Here is a 16,774-nt window from a genome sequence, read left to right as displayed (position 1 = left end):
ATGAGCCAGAGCGAAGATCTAGAAATTCAATAGAGAATTTTATTAAATCAGTAATGAAAAATCACTAAAAAATGTTGGCTATTATCACATTTCCCGGAATTGATTTCAGGAAGCGGGATCCCCCAGACAGAATCTCGGACTCCGACCATGGCAGTATCCCCTTTTGATTCATTTCCACTCGATAATAGAACCCCAAAATTTTTATAATTCAAGTACTCATTCCACCATCTGCAGTATAAACTGCCCCAGTAACATAGGAACTTTCCTCACTTAACAAGAAGGCAATCATCGCAGCCATTTCCTCGGCAGTACCAAGTCGATTCAAGACAGCAGAATTGAATATGCTCTCCATACCAATCTCTTGAGCTTGCGCCATCATTGGTGTATTGATTTGACCTGGAGCCAAAGCATTCACTCGGATATTTCTATCACCGACTTCTTTCGCAGCACTACGAGTGAGACCAATAACTCCATGTTTACTGGCGACGTAAGGAGCGCATCCTGGGAAACCTATACCAAGGAACATTGGATGAGCAGGAACTCAATATCGACTCACTCAATGGGAAAAGAAGAATAACGTACCTTGTGTTCCTGCCACTGATGCTATGTTGACAATACTTCCACCATCTTCCATCCTTGATAGCTCAGCCCTCAAAGAGTACATCATCCCAGTAAGATTGACCGCAATGATTTTATCCCAATCCTCGTCCTCCAATTCCTGAATCTTCTTTGTTCCGAAATGTTTACTAATGATCCCCGCGCAATTGGCGGCACCATCCAGCTTCCCAAACTCCTTAAAAATCTCATCAATCCAATCATCAACTGACTTTCGATTTGAAACATCAACTACCGAAACCTTGGCCTGTGTTGGAAAGACACTTCTCATCACACTGTCGATAGATTCGCGGGAGATGTCTCCAATGCAGACGATTGCGCCACGTGAGCTAAGAAGCTTGGCTGTGGCTAGGCCCATTCCTGATGCACCTCCGGTGATGGCAATTACCTTGCCTTTCAGCGACATGATGGTGTTGTGTTTATTGTTTCCTTTGTGATGGTGTTGCAAATGAGTTTTGATATTGATAGGTCGGATAGTGGGGATGAGAAGTGATGTTTGAGAAGAAACAAAGCATGATGTCAAGCATGAGGGGTAGGTAGTAGTCGTACAATACACTTAATGATTGCTTGAACTGTAAGATGTATCACGAAATTGACATCATTTTCGGTTGGTTTCTCACACAAGCACAGCAACGAATCAGCCGATATTCTGGTGCTTCAAGATGGATGCTAAGAATACATAATAAATTCCACCAATACAGTACTGTAGATAATTGATGAGGATATGCATCTTTTATTCATTCTGGTGTAACCCATAACTCATACTGATAGCTTTGAAGGTTGTCGTCTGAAGCGAATTTGAGACAGGTCGGTGATGTTGGAGGTAACATTCTTGATATCAAATTGAGAAACTTTACACATAACTTTATGAAACATTTCATTTCATAAAAATAGCATAAATTTATGCTTTGACGCTAGCCCCCGCATTTTGCGTCTCATGACAACATACTCCGGATTAAAACAGGGGCAAGTGAGATGGGGCTGATGTGGAACTTCTTGCTACAGTACGGGGTAGGTAGGGAAGGTAGGTAGTAGCTTTTACGCCGTAGAGAACCTTGGGTCTCATGATTGTTCTTTTCATAGAATAAAGCCTAGTAAGCAAAACACTATTCTCATCCTTTTTCTATTACAAACTGTTTACTACTCTCCACTATATGAAAGTAGTGACTGCGAATGTTTACATCTCATTTCATTCATCATTCCTCGTTGTTTTTACCAATTGCATCTCTGGATGGTATTTCGATGATACTTCCTTGATAAGAATACATACCTGCATGCACCCCAAATAAAACAGTAACCATGCGTTGGACAAGCTATCTTCAGCTTGCATCTACAATAGCAGCGACGGTCGCACAAGCTTCTACATTGACCCCGCCAGTGATACCACTAATTGTTCGCAATCCGTATTTGAGTGCTTGGTTGGGACATGCAAGAGAGAATCCGTGGGAACATTGGCCAATATTCTGGACGGGTCAAGAGGTATGAGGTCCAAGGATTTCTTCTCATAATCAATTCAGATCAGAATACTCATTTTTTACAGATTGGGTTCTCTGTACTCGCCTCTGTTCCTCGATCCAATACTGTTTATCCATTGTTGGGTAGACCACAAGATTCATTAAGAAAAACGGGAGAGAGGTATGTTTTAGAGCAACTGGCATCCGATGGTGCATTGAGTACCTATGAAGACTAATTTCATGTATAGCTTCAATGTATCATATCCTACATTTTTAGGTGCTACTTTCGATGCGTCAACGACAAACCTCACATACCACATTCCTTCGCCCTTTGAATCTCAAGATTCACTTGAGGTGGTATTATCCTTCCTATCTCCAATTACACCAACTTCAACTTTCCGTCAATCGATACCTGCGGCATATTTGACTGTGCATGTCACAGGAGGATTTGATCTCGATGTATACTTGGATATTAATGGATTATGGGTCAGTGGTGATAGAGCAAATACCATTGGTTGGACATTCAGCCAAAGTGAACCCCCAAAGGGTAGCAAGCAGTCACCATTGAAGGTCTGGAAGGTCAAACGAGTAGTTGAGCAATTGTTCACCGAATGGGCTGACCGTTCAGAATGGGGACAATTACACTTCACAGGTCCAGCTGAGGTTAACTATCAAGCTGGCACATCTGCTATACTACGTACTGCGTTCTCTAGAAGTGGAACATTGTCGAATAATGTTGATGGCAACTTTCGAGGAATTATGGATGAGGAACCAGTTTTCGCATTTGCCTACTCTTTCAAGCTCAAACCCACTTCAAATTCCACTTCTGCTGCAGGTGGGAAAACATACGCTAGTGCTCTATTCACGATTGCACATGTTCAAGATCCTGTCATCCAATTCGCTTCCGCTCGAGGTTTGACAGCTATGCGTCCATTATGGGCCTCTTATTATCCTAACGCTGATGTTCTACTTGAATACCATTACCATGACTTCCAGAAAGCTTTCAACCTTGCAAGTAATTATTCGGACCAACTCGCGATTGATGCTTTGCAGTCCGGATCTGAGGACTACAAAGATATTCTGGCCCTCAGTGCACGTCAAGTATTAGGTGCTGCTTCTTTCTCTGGAACTCCCGATAACCCTATTATTTTCTTCAAGGAGATTTCTTCTGACGGAAATATGAATACCATTGATGTGATATATCCCTCCTTTCCATTCTTCTTGTACACAAATCCTAGGTGGTTAGCATATATGCTGGAGCCTTTGATTGAACATATGCTCAGTGGTCAATATCCGTAAGTTTTGTCTTTTGAACGTTTGCTTAGTACACTGAGCTAAATTCCGGTAGTAACGATTACGCTATGCATGACCTCGGTTCATCTTTCCCCAATGCGACAGGACATCCAGATGGTAGAGATGAGTATATGCCTGTCGAAGAATGTGGGAATATGCTCATCATGGGCTTGGCACTGGTTAACGCACTTAAGTACGACACTCAACCAGCAAGCATTTGGTCCGGTCAAGGTCGTCATAAGGTCGCTCAGTTCATCGAAGGTGCTTTCCCACTTTTCGTCGATTCTGACGGTATGGATGATACTGTTGGTGGCCCCGTTGAAGCTAAAGGCGAAAAGCAAGCACGAAAATGGGTCGAGAAATCATATAGATTGTGGAAGCAATGGACTGGCTATTTGGTCAGGGAAACTCTTATCCCCAGCAATCAATTGTCCACGGACGACTTTGCTGGATGGCTAGCCAACCAAACAAACCTTGCCCTGAAGGGAATCATAGGAATCAAAGCTATGAGCGAGATAGCCGAGGTTGTTGGTGAAACTGAGGATGCTACTTACTACCGTAAGATCTCCGAAAACTACATTAAACGATGGGAGGAGGAATTTGCCATTTCTAGAGATGGAACTCATGCTAAATTGGCATACTCTTGGTATGGATCCTGGACGATTTTATACAATCTGTTTGCAGATTCGTTACTTTGTTTCCATATTCCATCAAGCTCTTCATCTATTCCGAACAATTGGAAAGACCAAAAGCCTATCACGCTCCCTGATCAGCAAGTTTTAAAGACGGGATTTGTCAGTGACAAGGTTTACAAATTACAGAGTGACTGGTATCACTCAGTTCGACAGAAATATGGTTTACCTCTCGATAGTCGCCATCTATATACCAAGAGTGATTGGGAATTCTTTGCTGTTTCGGTTGCTAGCAAGAAGGTTAGGGAAGAGATTGTTGACTCGATTGCATTATGGGTCAATGAGACTACGACTGGTATGTAACCTGATAATGGCAAGCAATGGCGTTAACTAACAATGTCACAGATAAACCACTCACGGATTTATATGATACAGAAGGGACAGGTGGATTCCCTGGCATAGAGTTCAAAGCTCGGCCAGTTGTTGGAGGACATTTCGCATTCCTAGCATTAGAAAGAGCATGTGATGGAAAGGCTGTTGCTGCCTTAGACTTTTTAAATGAAGAGGAGAAAGTAGAAGTATATGAGGAAGAGATGATGCACAACGAGGAACTTTAGATTAGAGTGTTGTCGAGTTGGTTGATAAGGTCCTGAATATCTTTACATGAGTTTGTTTGATCGAATTGTGGGATGAAAGCACTGCCGATAGATGCAATTCTTTTCGAGGATGAATGAATGGGCAGAATTACCAATACAACATCAAGGCCATGTACGTACTCTGAGTAGGATATATTATGTTTGATTGGTACTGCTTGATTTGCTTGCTTCCGTATCTGTAGATGTCCATGTATAGTACCCCTCTGACTGGTGGCAATGATATTCGTTTGGAGGGACTGGCATATGCTGATACGATTGGGATAGGTACACAAAACATCAATAACCTCACAATTATCAATATATTATTATCTTCGATTCCTCTATTCATGATTACTATATGTTTTCTTATTCATAATCAAGCCAAAAGAAAATCATCTCGCTGCTTACCAAAAACATAGGTAATCTTAGCTGATTGACGATTATTCGCTATTTATAAATATTGGTTTCAGCTTGACCAGCTTAGACCAGCTTGACCGCTTTATTTAGCTTAGCCGCTTGTCGGTTAGTTGTTAACGCTAGACCCAATTTTAAATTCGCGACAACTTCTTTTACTTACAATCTGACCACTACGTGCCTCTTCCTTTCAACCACAACAACAACTTCTTCCCACCTCCATCTTGTTTCTTTATTAAATCTCTTTCCCTCCATCAACAATATCAAATATTTGCAATCTTGCAATACAACTTGATATTCTTTTTCCCTTATTAGCGAGTCTTGAGTAATTTAAAGCTCGAGATTTGGATTTGCGACAGCTTCAGATTTCACATTTAAAATCAACAAAACCAACAGCCCTCTGCTTACCTATTTTCGTGTTTTTTGTCTCACAATAACACCACTTATTCATCATGACTTCCACCATGGATTATGAGAATGAGAACGGCACTCGTTACGAAGGTATTTACTCATCATTTATTTCACATCCCTTCAAACAGTCGCGATAAATCCGAATTTGTTACTAAGTTTTTTCCTTCACTTTTAGATGAGGCTCCTCGTTACGAGCGTGATCGCAGTGCATCTCCTCGTCCAACCCGTCGCAATGACAGCCCACGTGGAGGACCCCGCCGATCTGCTTCTCCTGATAGAAATGGCCGTGCCGATGAGCGGTTAGTGGACCTGATTACGAAACACAAATAATACATTCTAACAAACTATACAGCAGCGGACCCAAGACCGATCGTGGACCTGGCCCTCAAGATGATGGTGCAGTCAACCCAGGCTCTAACCTTTTCGTCACTGGTATCCACCCACGTCTTCTCGAAGAAGAGGTTTCTCGTCTCTTTGAGAAATATGGTGATGTTGAGAAGTGCCAAATCATGCGTGATCCCCACACTCGTGAATCCCGTGGTTTTGGTTTCGTCAAGATGATCACTTCTGATCAAGCTGATGCTGCCAAGGAGGGATTACAAGGTGAGGTCATCGAAGGTCGAACCTTGAGCATTGAGAAGGCTCGCCGTGCTCGTCCTCGTACCCCAACCCCTGGCAAGTATTTTGGTCCACCAAAGAGAGGTATGTAACAACACATTCTTTTTTGACTTACACAACTAACGGAAAGACAGAGGATCCTCGTGGACCTCCTCGTGGTGGATGGGGTGGAGATCGTTACGATGATCGTCGCCGTGGTGGTGGATACCGCTATGAACCTTATGGTGGTGGACGCTATGGTGGCAGAGATGACCGAGACCGAGGCTACAGTCGCCGTGATCGCGATGATTACAACGATGCTCCACGTGGAATCGATCGTTACGCCGGACCCCGTGATGGTGGTGATCGTTACAGTCGTGGAGGTGATGAACGCCGTGGAGGAGGATACGAAAACCGTGATCGAGGATACGACAGAGGTGGTCGTGATGATAGACCAGCTCGAGACCCGGCTCCTGCTGCTGCCTATGGTGATCAAGCTCCTCGTGGAGATGCTCGAGAGCCATATGGAGGTAGAGCCTACGATGATGATAGACATTCCCGTCGTGAATATTAATTGCTAACCAACATAGGTGGTGAGCGCCCTGCTCGTTAAATCGTACGATCTCGAAGAACGAAAAAAGGCTTTGGATCTACGACTTTCATTGATGCGGGTGTACCTCCACTTGTGCTTCTCTTCTCGTTTGTATTCATCATGGTCCAAAGCTTCGGGTGACGGAAAAAAGGCAAAATAAGTGCGCGGTTTTACAACTGTTTCGGCGGATTTCGAGCGAAAACAACACGATTCCTTTTTGATTTCTTTTTACAACGGATGCTAGGATTTCTTTCTTAATATTCAGGTTTTTTCGGTTCGATGTACGGTCATCTGGGCGGAGTTCACAGCAAAGACGATTCTTTAGTATAGGGATGCGTTCTTCCATGGGACAAATCACTGGCTCTTCACGATCAACTCTCCCTCATCACCTTATGTCCTCCATGTACCAATATTCAGCTGAGGCTGAGATTTTCATCACAACCAATTTGCCACGGCCTATACACCTCGAAGGTCTTGTCGACTTCGTTCGTCTTTAGTCGCCATAAAAACAAAAGAATTCGATGCAACTCATACTCAAAATTAATACCCATGACAACATTTCAAAAAAGATATTTCGCAAATGCTTTCGAGACATATTACATGTTGACAACAAGTTACAACGTGCTCGTTAATTACGAAAAAAAAAAAGAATATTTTCGATTTCACTCCATGTCGCCCATAATGATAATTGCCACCTTGTCGTGCTCGCCCCCATTCGCCCTACTCACAAGAACACAATAGCATTCATACAAAACAAAGAAACATTCATCAATCCCATTATATAGGCGACTAGTCGTAAATCAACCATGCCTATTGCATCCATATCACATATTTCGCAATGCCGTCGAGACCAGTAATCGCTCAAAAATATTGCATTCCGCCAAGATGCACTTCCCATATTCTCAATTCTGAGGCTATACGTGGTATCACTCTTGATGCACACGGTAGTTATCATGAAGAAAAGAATTCATTCACACAAAGCTATTTCCTCGATAATTAAGTCAGAAGAAAGAAAGGAAGCGTTTACTGAAAGAAAAAAGAACAAAGAAAGGTAATTTTCCGATTTACGAATACTAAGAGCTGACTGATGTTACTATATTTCCTTACAGATGGAGATTGATGACCTGAAACCTGGGCTTGTGAGCTTGTTACATTCTTTGAGGTAAGGGAATGTGGAGTCACGGCGTAAGGCAACCGAGGCTTTGATGTCTTATTGACGATGAAAATCCCATGGTTCGATTGAGAGAATGGCATGGGTGATGGGGACACGAGCCATATCATAACACTTTGGGACGGGAAGTTTCCCTTCCCGTGTGGCGGGTGAAACATGATAATACTTTCTTTTCTGTCGGGTTCATACAAAGGTTGGTAGTACCGAGTGGATTTCTTTTGTCTCTTTTGTTGTTTATGTTGCTCTTTTTTTTTTTTGAGGCTGTATGTTCGTGTAGCATCTTATAATGGTGGGATGAAGTAATAGTAAGAGATGAGTGTGTGAGTAGAGTAGTTATTGAGTGCGGAGTTGAGGAGCTGGGTTTGATAGTTTGTATCGTCGTTATATATTATATAGTAGATATTTAGATTTCCTATATAGGTTTATTCAATCTTGATTTTCTATCTGTTGATATATAAATATCAGACAAGTGATTTTCTGAAAATAGCTTTGATATGCTCATAACATAATTTATTAAGTGTATAGGTATTCAAGTAAACTCGAGTATCAAATTCCACCTCTAATACTTCAACAATCCTTTTAATGATAAAAAAATTCCTCTTCGCTCAATAGAAGTAAAGAGAGAAGCACATAGATAGATATCTACTCAAGTATTCACCTGGTAGAGAATGAACTAGCGATGAGTCAGTAGAAGGAGAGAAATGTAATTTATCCAGATTAAATAAATATAAGATTGTGTAGGTATAGAATGGTGAGCAATTGATTGCAAGGGAAAGCGAAAGAAAGAATGTTTTGTGATATTTCATTGAGGTTTATTGATATGATGTATTATACAATGCTATGCTACTCTATGCTGCGCTATACTAAACGTATCTAGGTATCTAAGTATCTATTCGAGACAATGGAACGGGTATCTGGGTATATTGCTTATGCAAAAACAAAGGCAAAAATAACAATGTAATGAAGGGGTATCATTATAGGAGAGACATGACATGGCAAAGATCCAACTTGCGCCATTGATCCAACCTACTCTTACGTGGCTCTTTTCTACATCCAATACCTGATCTCAAGTGCTGGAGCCATCGGACGATTTCATTCCCATCTGCGATACCATTCATTACATTCTCCCCCGAGTCATTAACTTATCTCTCACAATTTCGTACATTACACTGCGTCCTGTCTTCTCGAATTAGTATCAATTTCTCTCCCCAAAAAACATACGGTAGAACGCGTATCAATGAAGTTAAAAGAAAAAGAAGAAAAAAGTAAGAGTATAGAATCAGAGATGCACAAAGTGCTCGGTTGTATCGCCATGACGAGGTTCTTGAGGCCTCTCAGTAACACGGACCAATTTTGCTCATCATATTGTTGTTGGTGTTGTTGTTTTGACATATAGATAAATGGATGGGGTTTACGAAATCTGAACTGGAGGGAATGCTTACATTTAATAGAAGATGATGACAGTAATGTCGCGAATTATCAGAATCCAGGTATTGAATACATTAACAAGGTGATGTGGACAATGACATCTTCAGATCTCAAAGCATCAGCTAAAGCAGTAGCAAGAAGAACTTGTAGAAATTGATGCGATGCCATTTGTTGTGATGTGTGATTTGACGTGAAGAAAGTAGGTCGAGAAATGATTTTGTTGAAGAGATTTTATGTGTGGATCCGGCTCAGCCTCGCTTCCCTTTTGTCAGGGCAACGGTTGTTGCCCCACTTAAACTTTCGGTAGTCTGGATTTTTAGACCCGGGTTTGGTATTGTTGACTGATATTACTGAATTGTTGCCAGTTGTACTTGGAGTGAAGTATTGTTCTATGATAGAATTCTGGATTATTGGTCGAGTAGCAGAGAGTTGGTAAATTCTATAGCGAAGATTTTGACTGGAAGTTTCAGTCACAATGTCCGCAAAGTATCACAGAGATGAGATGAGCTTACCAGTGATTATTATTCATAGCTGGCTGCCGTCGAAAGATGTGATGCTTGAAACTTAAATATCCAAAATCAATCAGCAGGAGGAGGTTGCAACTTCTCCCATTTAATCTTTTGGTAGAAATCGACAACATCTTCATCCATAGCGATTTGTTCCCTAGAATAACCCGTAACCGTAAGCCCCTCCAGCTTCGTTGCCCGTGAGAGAGCAACATATAGTTGACCCGACTCGAAAATATCATTCCTCGATACCTCTACATGTTCCATTGTCATACCCTGACTTTTATGAATCGACAAAGCCCATGCTAGAAGGAGCGGCATTTGAGTCCTACAAGTAAGATATCTATCCTTCACCGTTCCCATTAAACTCTCCGACGGAACTGGTGCAATTGCAGCCACTTTCCCATCTGCAAACTTAACAACGGGTCTCCAAGGGTTCTTCTCCGTAAAACGATTCATTTGTGTTCTTCGCCAATCTGCATGGTCACCCTTGATCGTCACTGGCCAGTTTTCCGCATTCACAAACCCGACTATGGTACCCTGTGAACCATTCACCAAGCCAGATTTTCGCTCTTGATTGTGAAGCAAAACTACTTTTGCACCAACCTTTAGCTTTAACCTTCTTGGGAAACGATGGTATTCTGAAATGGCAATTCTATATTCCTCCAACTTTTTGTCAATCTCGTGCTGACGTAGATAATCAAACTCTCCTCGATAGAGCTGACATGAATCGTCATATGCCTCCCAAACCTTGACTTCTGATTGTATCAGGTCCAACTGAGAATTGTTGAAGCTGTCAACGTCAACCCTTTTTGACATTAGGCGAATAGGAAAGACATTGGGAGGAAGGATCTTGGGGCGAATCAAATCATGCCATTCTGCGTCGCTCAGATCAACACCATCACGCACTTTGTTTAGAAGAGCTTTGAACGTTTCATCTTTTTGCCGATGAATCTGCTCTAACTTGACGTGTCTAAAATTGAGCTGTTCCCACACACGGGCATTGAATGCCCATTTATCACCTGGCTTAAAAGAGATATTGTCCGGACGGTCTTTACACCAGTCACTCTTACAAACACGATCAAAAACCCCAACCATTTCAACTCCACATATCATACAATGCTCGAAAGGTTTTACTGGGGGAAGTTGATAGAAATCGCCCAGGAATATCACTTGAATACCCCCGAACGGTTCCGGGCTTTGCTTTACCGTTTGAAGAAGTAAACTGAGACGCTCGATGAACTGGCTCTCAACCATTGAGATCTCTTCCAAGATAAGTACTTCAAGTCTCCTAAGCGCTTTGATTGTTCTCTTCTTTATGCTATCAGGATGAAGAAGCTTGTCAAGAGATATTTTAAAAGAATCCGGTTTCCAACCCGCAAAGGAATACGTGGTTATTCCATTCAACGGCAGGGCCGCTAATCCAGTTGGGGCAGCAACCTGAACTTTGGGGATATCTGGGTTATCGTCCTGCAGCTTTTTCTTCAGTTGTGCTATGATTTGTAGCAATGTGACTGTTTTGCCAGATCCAGCAGCGCCAGTAAGAAAAATATTATCTCCACTCATTGCCATCTTAACCACCGTATTTTGCTCCGCGGTAAGTTCAACAGGCTTGGGAAGATTTTCGGAGGACGATGTAATATTGTCAAGGGTATCATCGGAAATGTCGGATTGGGAATCTGGGATCTCAATATAAGGATTTAACGGTAGATTATCGTCGTCAAGTTTTGCCTTCCTAAGTGCAGGAGCGATTTCTTCTTTGGATATAGAAAAGTTGTTGGCGCAGGTCGTATGATTTGGACCTTCTGTGAGGTCAATAAAGATCTGTTCTGCAGATATAGCACTATCTTCTGTCTTAAAGGGTGGAGAAGGATTTGTTGCGGCATCGGATTTGATGTCAACAGAAGATTCTCTGTCTTCATATTTTCTTTTTGGACCTACACGACCGTGAAGATCGTTGTTGACAGCGGTGTGATTTACAAACTTAGACCTATCTGTAAGATCATTCTCTAGTGTATTTTGTGGTGCGCCTTGATTTGGTTCTATGCCTTGAAACTTCAGCCATTCATTCCATGCTTTTTGAGCTTCATCGCGTGTCTCATAGCCTTTGAATTTGGCACCAGAAAAACCAGATGTAGATGTCTCACATTCCGCCCAACCATTAAGAATTCCAGTTGTTCTACCTCGACATACTACAAAGTAATTCTTGGGCGTCTTTTTACCCATAATGTGATCTACTTCGAACTGATATACATACGGGTTGTGTGATCGTCTGTATGATCGCTTGTATGCCGCAGTCAACCTAGCAGGATGCACCTCCTTTGAGACAATATTCGTACTGTTTGATCTTATATATGCAGTGGATAACTTATTACCCATGGAGGATAATCTAGTCGTCGGTATGTAGCAGACAATTATCGGGTGGATAGGTAGTTGAAGAGAACTCGGCGCAGTTGTAAAATATCTGGGTCTAATGGTGTCATGTCAGGTATTGTATGGCAGATTTAAGAATGTATTCCCAAGTGCCTCCGGTATTGGAATGATCTTCACTCTATTCGTACGCGGGTTAATGATCAATTCGGAAGGTCGATATCGCAGGGTTGAAATGTGACGGGTCCTAGATGGCTTCCTCGAGCAAAAGGTATGAGGAGAGGGTCTAGATGGTTCATGATTAGATGATGAATTGTCAGCAAAAATTGATAAGGATAGTGGCATACGTGTATGAATAGAGTAGATTGATAATCCGGTACTCCTGGACTGGTTCTGGGCCTTGGAAGAGCAATAATGTATGTTTGTTGGTGGTGGAGAAGTAGATGAATTTGTGGTTACCAAAGAAATGCAATTCCAAATTCTACGGAGTTTATCCTACTGTGTAGTGTATCACAGTGTATGATAGAAAGCGATAGCCTATCTCCAACAGCCTTGTAGCGCCTTATTCAACCAATGTGAGGCTCTCCGGAACCCCTCCGGGAGTCCGTGCCCCCGAAAATACCCTGAAAAATGGATTGCTACAGCCCAAGAACCAACATGTTCCAACACATCCCAACACAATCCGAACTCATCCCGCCTCACATTGTCTATCTCATACCAGATCTACACCTATTTTGAATTCTCTTGCATTCCTTACATGCATTAATATCAAACCACAGCCCAAAGGAGGAAGTGAATTGTCTATTTTGGAGCTCCGGTAATTCATGTCCACCAGTCCCTTATCGAGAGTGTCACAGACGCCGAAAAAGTGGATTTTCCATTACCTTGACCAACAGGACCTTCCTAGAGTTTCTTAGAGCTTCTGAGTATTCCAAATACTCTGAAGTTATGGAGTTACATCCGTCACAATGTGGCTCATAGCACCATCTCACAGGGCAGCTTTTACGCGCCAGTGACGTTACGGCGGGGTTCATAGTGGTTCATGGTGGCTCGCAGAGAATAGTTAAGTATGAGGCTTAACCCCTCCTTTCTTTCTTCTTTTTTCATTATTTCACATCATCTCAACAGCTTCACTTCATACTATCTATCATCATCACATCAAACACATCCATCTACCCTTCCATTCTTAACATCCTACACACATAATCGCAATCATGGTCAAGGTCGGAGATTCTATCCCAACTATCGAGCTCGCTGAGGGCAACCCAGGCGCCAAGGTCAACATTGCTGCCGAGATTGGTGAAGGTTCCGGTATCATCATCGGTGTTCCAGCTGCTTTCAGTCCAACATGCTCTGACTCCCACGTTCCTGGTTTCATTATGCACCCAAAGCTTGAGTCTGCAGGAAAGGTCTTTGTAGTATCTGTCAACGATGCTTTCGTGTAAGAACCTCTAACCCCACTTCCTTAACTTACCTCGAGCTTAACTGACCATCCTATCAACAGTATGAACGCATGGGGAAAATCCCTCGACGCAGACAAGAAGAGTGGTATTCGTTTCCTCGCCGATCAAGATGGTAGCTTCACCCGTTCTTGGGACCTCGAATTCGAAGCTGCACCATTGTTGGGCACAAACCGAAGCAAGAGATACGCAATCGTCATTGAGGGTGGTAAAGTTAAGAGTGTAAACATCGAGCCAGATAACATTGGACACACTGGTATGTTTTGGAAAGCTCTTCCTGTACACAAGACAATATGCTAACAACACTTCTAGTTTCCGGCGCCGACAAGATTCTTGGAGAGTAAGGATTGGATAATGAGGGGAATAATTTTGAATAACAGCTTATATGCCATATAGAGACACGGTCAAACATCGTGAAGGAAAACTTTGAATTTTGGATTTGATAGTCACAATTGAACTTTTTTTTAACAAAAGCTCAAAGAAGTTATATGTGAATACTGAATGTTGATATCTTTTTAAAGTGGCAGGAACTCGAAAGCCGAACCACCAACACCTGTGCTCTACTGACCTCTAGGACTTCTCTTCCATGTCAACTTCGGCACTTCGCTACGTTCTAATATCACCAAATCGTTACAAACATCAAAGCGTGCACGAAATACAATACTTCTCCGATCTCAACATAATGAGTTGCAGCAGAACCTAAGCATCAGCAAAGGAAGTGATGTCGCTTTACAAATCCAAACAGAATATCAGATATATGATTACCTCCCAGCCAACCACCAAGCATATAACCTACCATTTGAGGAGCTCCAAACGGACAGCCAACACCTGTTACCTGATGAAATATAGCCTAGATGCCGTCATTGTAAAGATTACGGCTGTGAGTTCTGGGACAATGTTCTTGCTGTGTTGAGGCGGTGCTGAGATTTGGATTTGACTGGGTGAAGATGAAAGATGATACCTGGGACAGAAGGAAGTATACTTAGAAATGGGAATAGGAGGAGGAGGAGGAGGGAGAGGAAGACGAAGGAGATAAGGCGACAGGGAAGTAGGTGGGAGGAGAGATAGGGGCAAAGGTGGGAGGATCCGAGGAAGGAAAGGTGGGAGGATGCAAAGAATGAAAGGTGGGAGGAAAGGCGGGAGCAAAGTGCATATATAAATGACCTTCCAAAATGTCCGAGTACCGTTATAGATATTCATGGTAGTGCCAGAATATCGGAGTAATCGGAGGTATTCACGTTCTTTATATACTAAGCTCGGTCTGTTCCCAGTGGAGACAGACTATTGGAAACAGTTCGTCTAATGTGGTCTTTTTTCCTGTACTAGGAGATCTCCACTTGAAACACGAGCGAACGGAAAGTGAATCAGGAAAGTTTATTATCCCTTGCATGGAGCTGAGATGTGGAGGAGGGTAGGTGCTTCGGGAAGATCTCGGTTTTAAGCTTATTTTGGGGAATATTCACACTATTCTACAGAGTGAGTAATCCATAAGGTTATTTCAAAGTCAGATTTAACTTTGTAATCCACGTTCTTCAGAATGCCACTTCTAGAACTCTGATGGTTTCTTTAGTCTGATGAATGGCTATCAGAGTCTAGGTCGTCAGGACCCCTTCATCTTCATTCGGAAAAACCTCTGCTCATTGCAATCACGGGGTACTCCGTCTATTATCCAATCTAGAATTTGCTCACTTGAACTCTCTTATATGAACACAGCAGCTCTAGTCCATATTTCCATCAGGATTATCTCGAGGTCCGGATTAATTTTGGAAAGCTTTTCGAACGGTGTATGAACATTTAAGCTAGTAACCCCCTACAATTCTTAGATTCCTGTAGATTACTGATCACTGTGGGGATATACCCAGATAGTATCAGATATTATGTCGAGACCTCAACTCAAGAGAAGGTTCGTATCAAAATATATGGGGACGGAATTCCGTGGTAAATACACACACAGCAGAACACATTGTTTAAGAAACCTCTATAGATGAGCTGAGCTAATAAAAATACATGAATGATTAATATGTAGATACCGAAACAAACAATCTCAAGACGTTTCATATTCTTCCTCATAGTTCCATTTCCCCTGAATTCATCTAAGAAATATTGGGACGACCCACCTACTCGTTCATGGATTATTCGCTCTATTCCTCCCTATCTGCACGTAAAGAACCCCAGATCGCTGAATAGGTGGATTGTTAGCTCCCCGATCAAGTGGAACTTTCAATAGATGTCTTGTTTAATATACATTATATCATTTCGCTGTGTCCGAACTTCAACCTGGCTGGAAAAGTACAAATATGTTGATATTTCTCGATTTTGTATTAGTATTCTCATCCATCCATCCATCTATCCATCTATCCATCTCATATTATAAGATTAAATCATCAATCTACATCTCAAAATGCAACTCCTCCAAACCCTCGTCAGCATCGCTGCATTCAGCACTCTCGCATCCGCAACCCTCAAACCCGCTACCTCAAACACAAAAGGCTTCTACCCCAAATCTCCAGCTTGCAAACGTATATACTCCCTTCTCTCCTCTCCCTCCTTCCCCCCATCCCTCAAATCCACCACTACCTCTACTAACACACCCCCTCACAGCAAGCAAAATCTCCTACGCCATCCAAGCCGCCGAATGCGCCCACAACACCCGTGTAGCCGGCACGCAAACCTTCGCCGTCTTCGAACAAGTCCACAAATATGATGGCGCACACGGTGCTCCCTATGGAACTTGTTCCGCTTATACCTGTGCTGCGCCTGCGAAATCACACTTGACGGCTGAGTCTGATTATTGGGTGTTTTATTGGGGTAATGAGGGGGTTAGTCCTGGTGTGGGCTCGACTTGTATTAAGAGTCCTGTGGATGGGACTTGTGGGTGTGAGAATTCGGATGGTAAGTTTATCTACAAGGGGACTTCTTGTAAATAGGGAGTTGGAGGTTTAGTTTTCATGTGAAGGAGGGATGGGATTGGTGATAGATGATGTTGAGTGGGGTTCTAATTTGTATATATTTTCTATTCAATTAGCAGTTAATAGACCTTACTGCTTGCCTGACTCCTCCTCTTTCCGTCTTCATCATTTACATATACATCAATAGTCTTCCTTACCTGATATATCTACTCTCCTATTGCGTTATTTTCCCTATATTAAAAAAAGTGTCAATCCAAAGCCGATGTCTCACGTAATAACCGTTTATC

At 42.3% G+C, this 16,774-nt stretch overlaps 6 protein-coding genes across 6 annotated transcripts; 4 read left to right on the top strand and 2 right to left on the bottom strand.

Moving 5' to 3' along the window:
* Positions 1-208: 208 nt before the first annotated feature.
* SS1G_07497 (hypothetical protein) lies at positions 209-1,021 on the bottom strand (the record flags this gene model as incomplete). Its single annotated transcript, XM_001591999.1, has 2 exons — positions 209-510; positions 583-1,021. The coding sequence occupies 2 exons, from the start codon at positions 1,019-1,021 to the stop codon at positions 209-211; spliced, it is 741 nt and encodes a 246-aa protein (XP_001592049.1).
* Positions 1,022-1,914: 893 nt separating this feature from the next.
* Positions 1,915-4,611, top strand: SS1G_07496 (hypothetical protein; the record flags this gene model as incomplete). The annotated part of the gene is made up of 5 exons (XM_001591998.1): positions 1,915-2,094; positions 2,156-2,250; positions 2,318-3,364; positions 3,418-4,349; positions 4,400-4,611. 5 exons carry the CDS (start codon positions 1,915-1,917, stop codon positions 4,609-4,611), a joined length of 2,466 nt encoding a protein of 821 aa, XP_001592048.1.
* Positions 4,612-5,495: 884 nt separating this feature from the next.
* SS1G_07495 (hypothetical protein) lies at positions 5,496-6,625 on the top strand (the record flags this gene model as incomplete). Its single annotated transcript, XM_001591997.1, has 4 exons — positions 5,496-5,544; positions 5,630-5,753; positions 5,807-6,156; positions 6,207-6,625. The coding sequence occupies 4 exons, from the start codon at positions 5,496-5,498 to the stop codon at positions 6,623-6,625; spliced, it is 942 nt and encodes a 313-aa protein (XP_001592047.1).
* Positions 6,626-9,820: 3,195 nt separating this feature from the next.
* Positions 9,821-12,127, bottom strand: SS1G_07493 (hypothetical protein; the record flags this gene model as incomplete). Its single annotated transcript, XM_001591996.1, has 1 exon — positions 9,821-12,127. One exon carries the CDS (start codon positions 12,125-12,127, stop codon positions 9,821-9,823), a length of 2,307 nt encoding a protein of 768 aa, XP_001592046.1.
* Positions 12,128-13,332: 1,205 nt separating this feature from the next.
* On the top strand, positions 13,333-14,630 carry SS1G_07492 (hypothetical protein; the record flags this gene model as incomplete). Its single annotated transcript, XM_001591995.1, has 5 exons — positions 13,333-13,559; positions 13,623-13,834; positions 13,891-13,918; positions 14,428-14,458; positions 14,577-14,630. The coding sequence occupies 5 exons, from the start codon at positions 13,333-13,335 to the stop codon at positions 14,628-14,630; spliced, it is 552 nt and encodes a 183-aa protein (XP_001592045.1).
* Positions 14,631-15,979: 1,349 nt separating this feature from the next.
* Positions 15,980-16,688, top strand: SS1G_07491 (hypothetical protein; the record flags this gene model as incomplete). The annotated part of the gene is made up of 3 exons (XM_001591994.1): positions 15,980-16,097; positions 16,180-16,470; positions 16,675-16,688. 3 exons carry the CDS (start codon positions 15,980-15,982, stop codon positions 16,686-16,688), a joined length of 423 nt encoding a protein of 140 aa, XP_001592044.1.
* Positions 16,689-16,774: the final 86 nt, after the last annotated feature.

Source organism: Sclerotinia sclerotiorum, genomic scaffold (genome assembly GCF_000146945.2).
Source record: "Sclerotinia sclerotiorum 1980 UF-70 scaffold_9 genomic scaffold, whole genome shotgun sequence".
Lineage (NCBI taxonomy): Eukaryota > Fungi > Ascomycota > Leotiomycetes > Helotiales > Sclerotiniaceae > Sclerotinia > Sclerotinia sclerotiorum.
The sequence above is the reverse complement of the archived record's forward strand: the minus strand, read 5'-3'. Positions and strand labels throughout refer to the sequence as shown.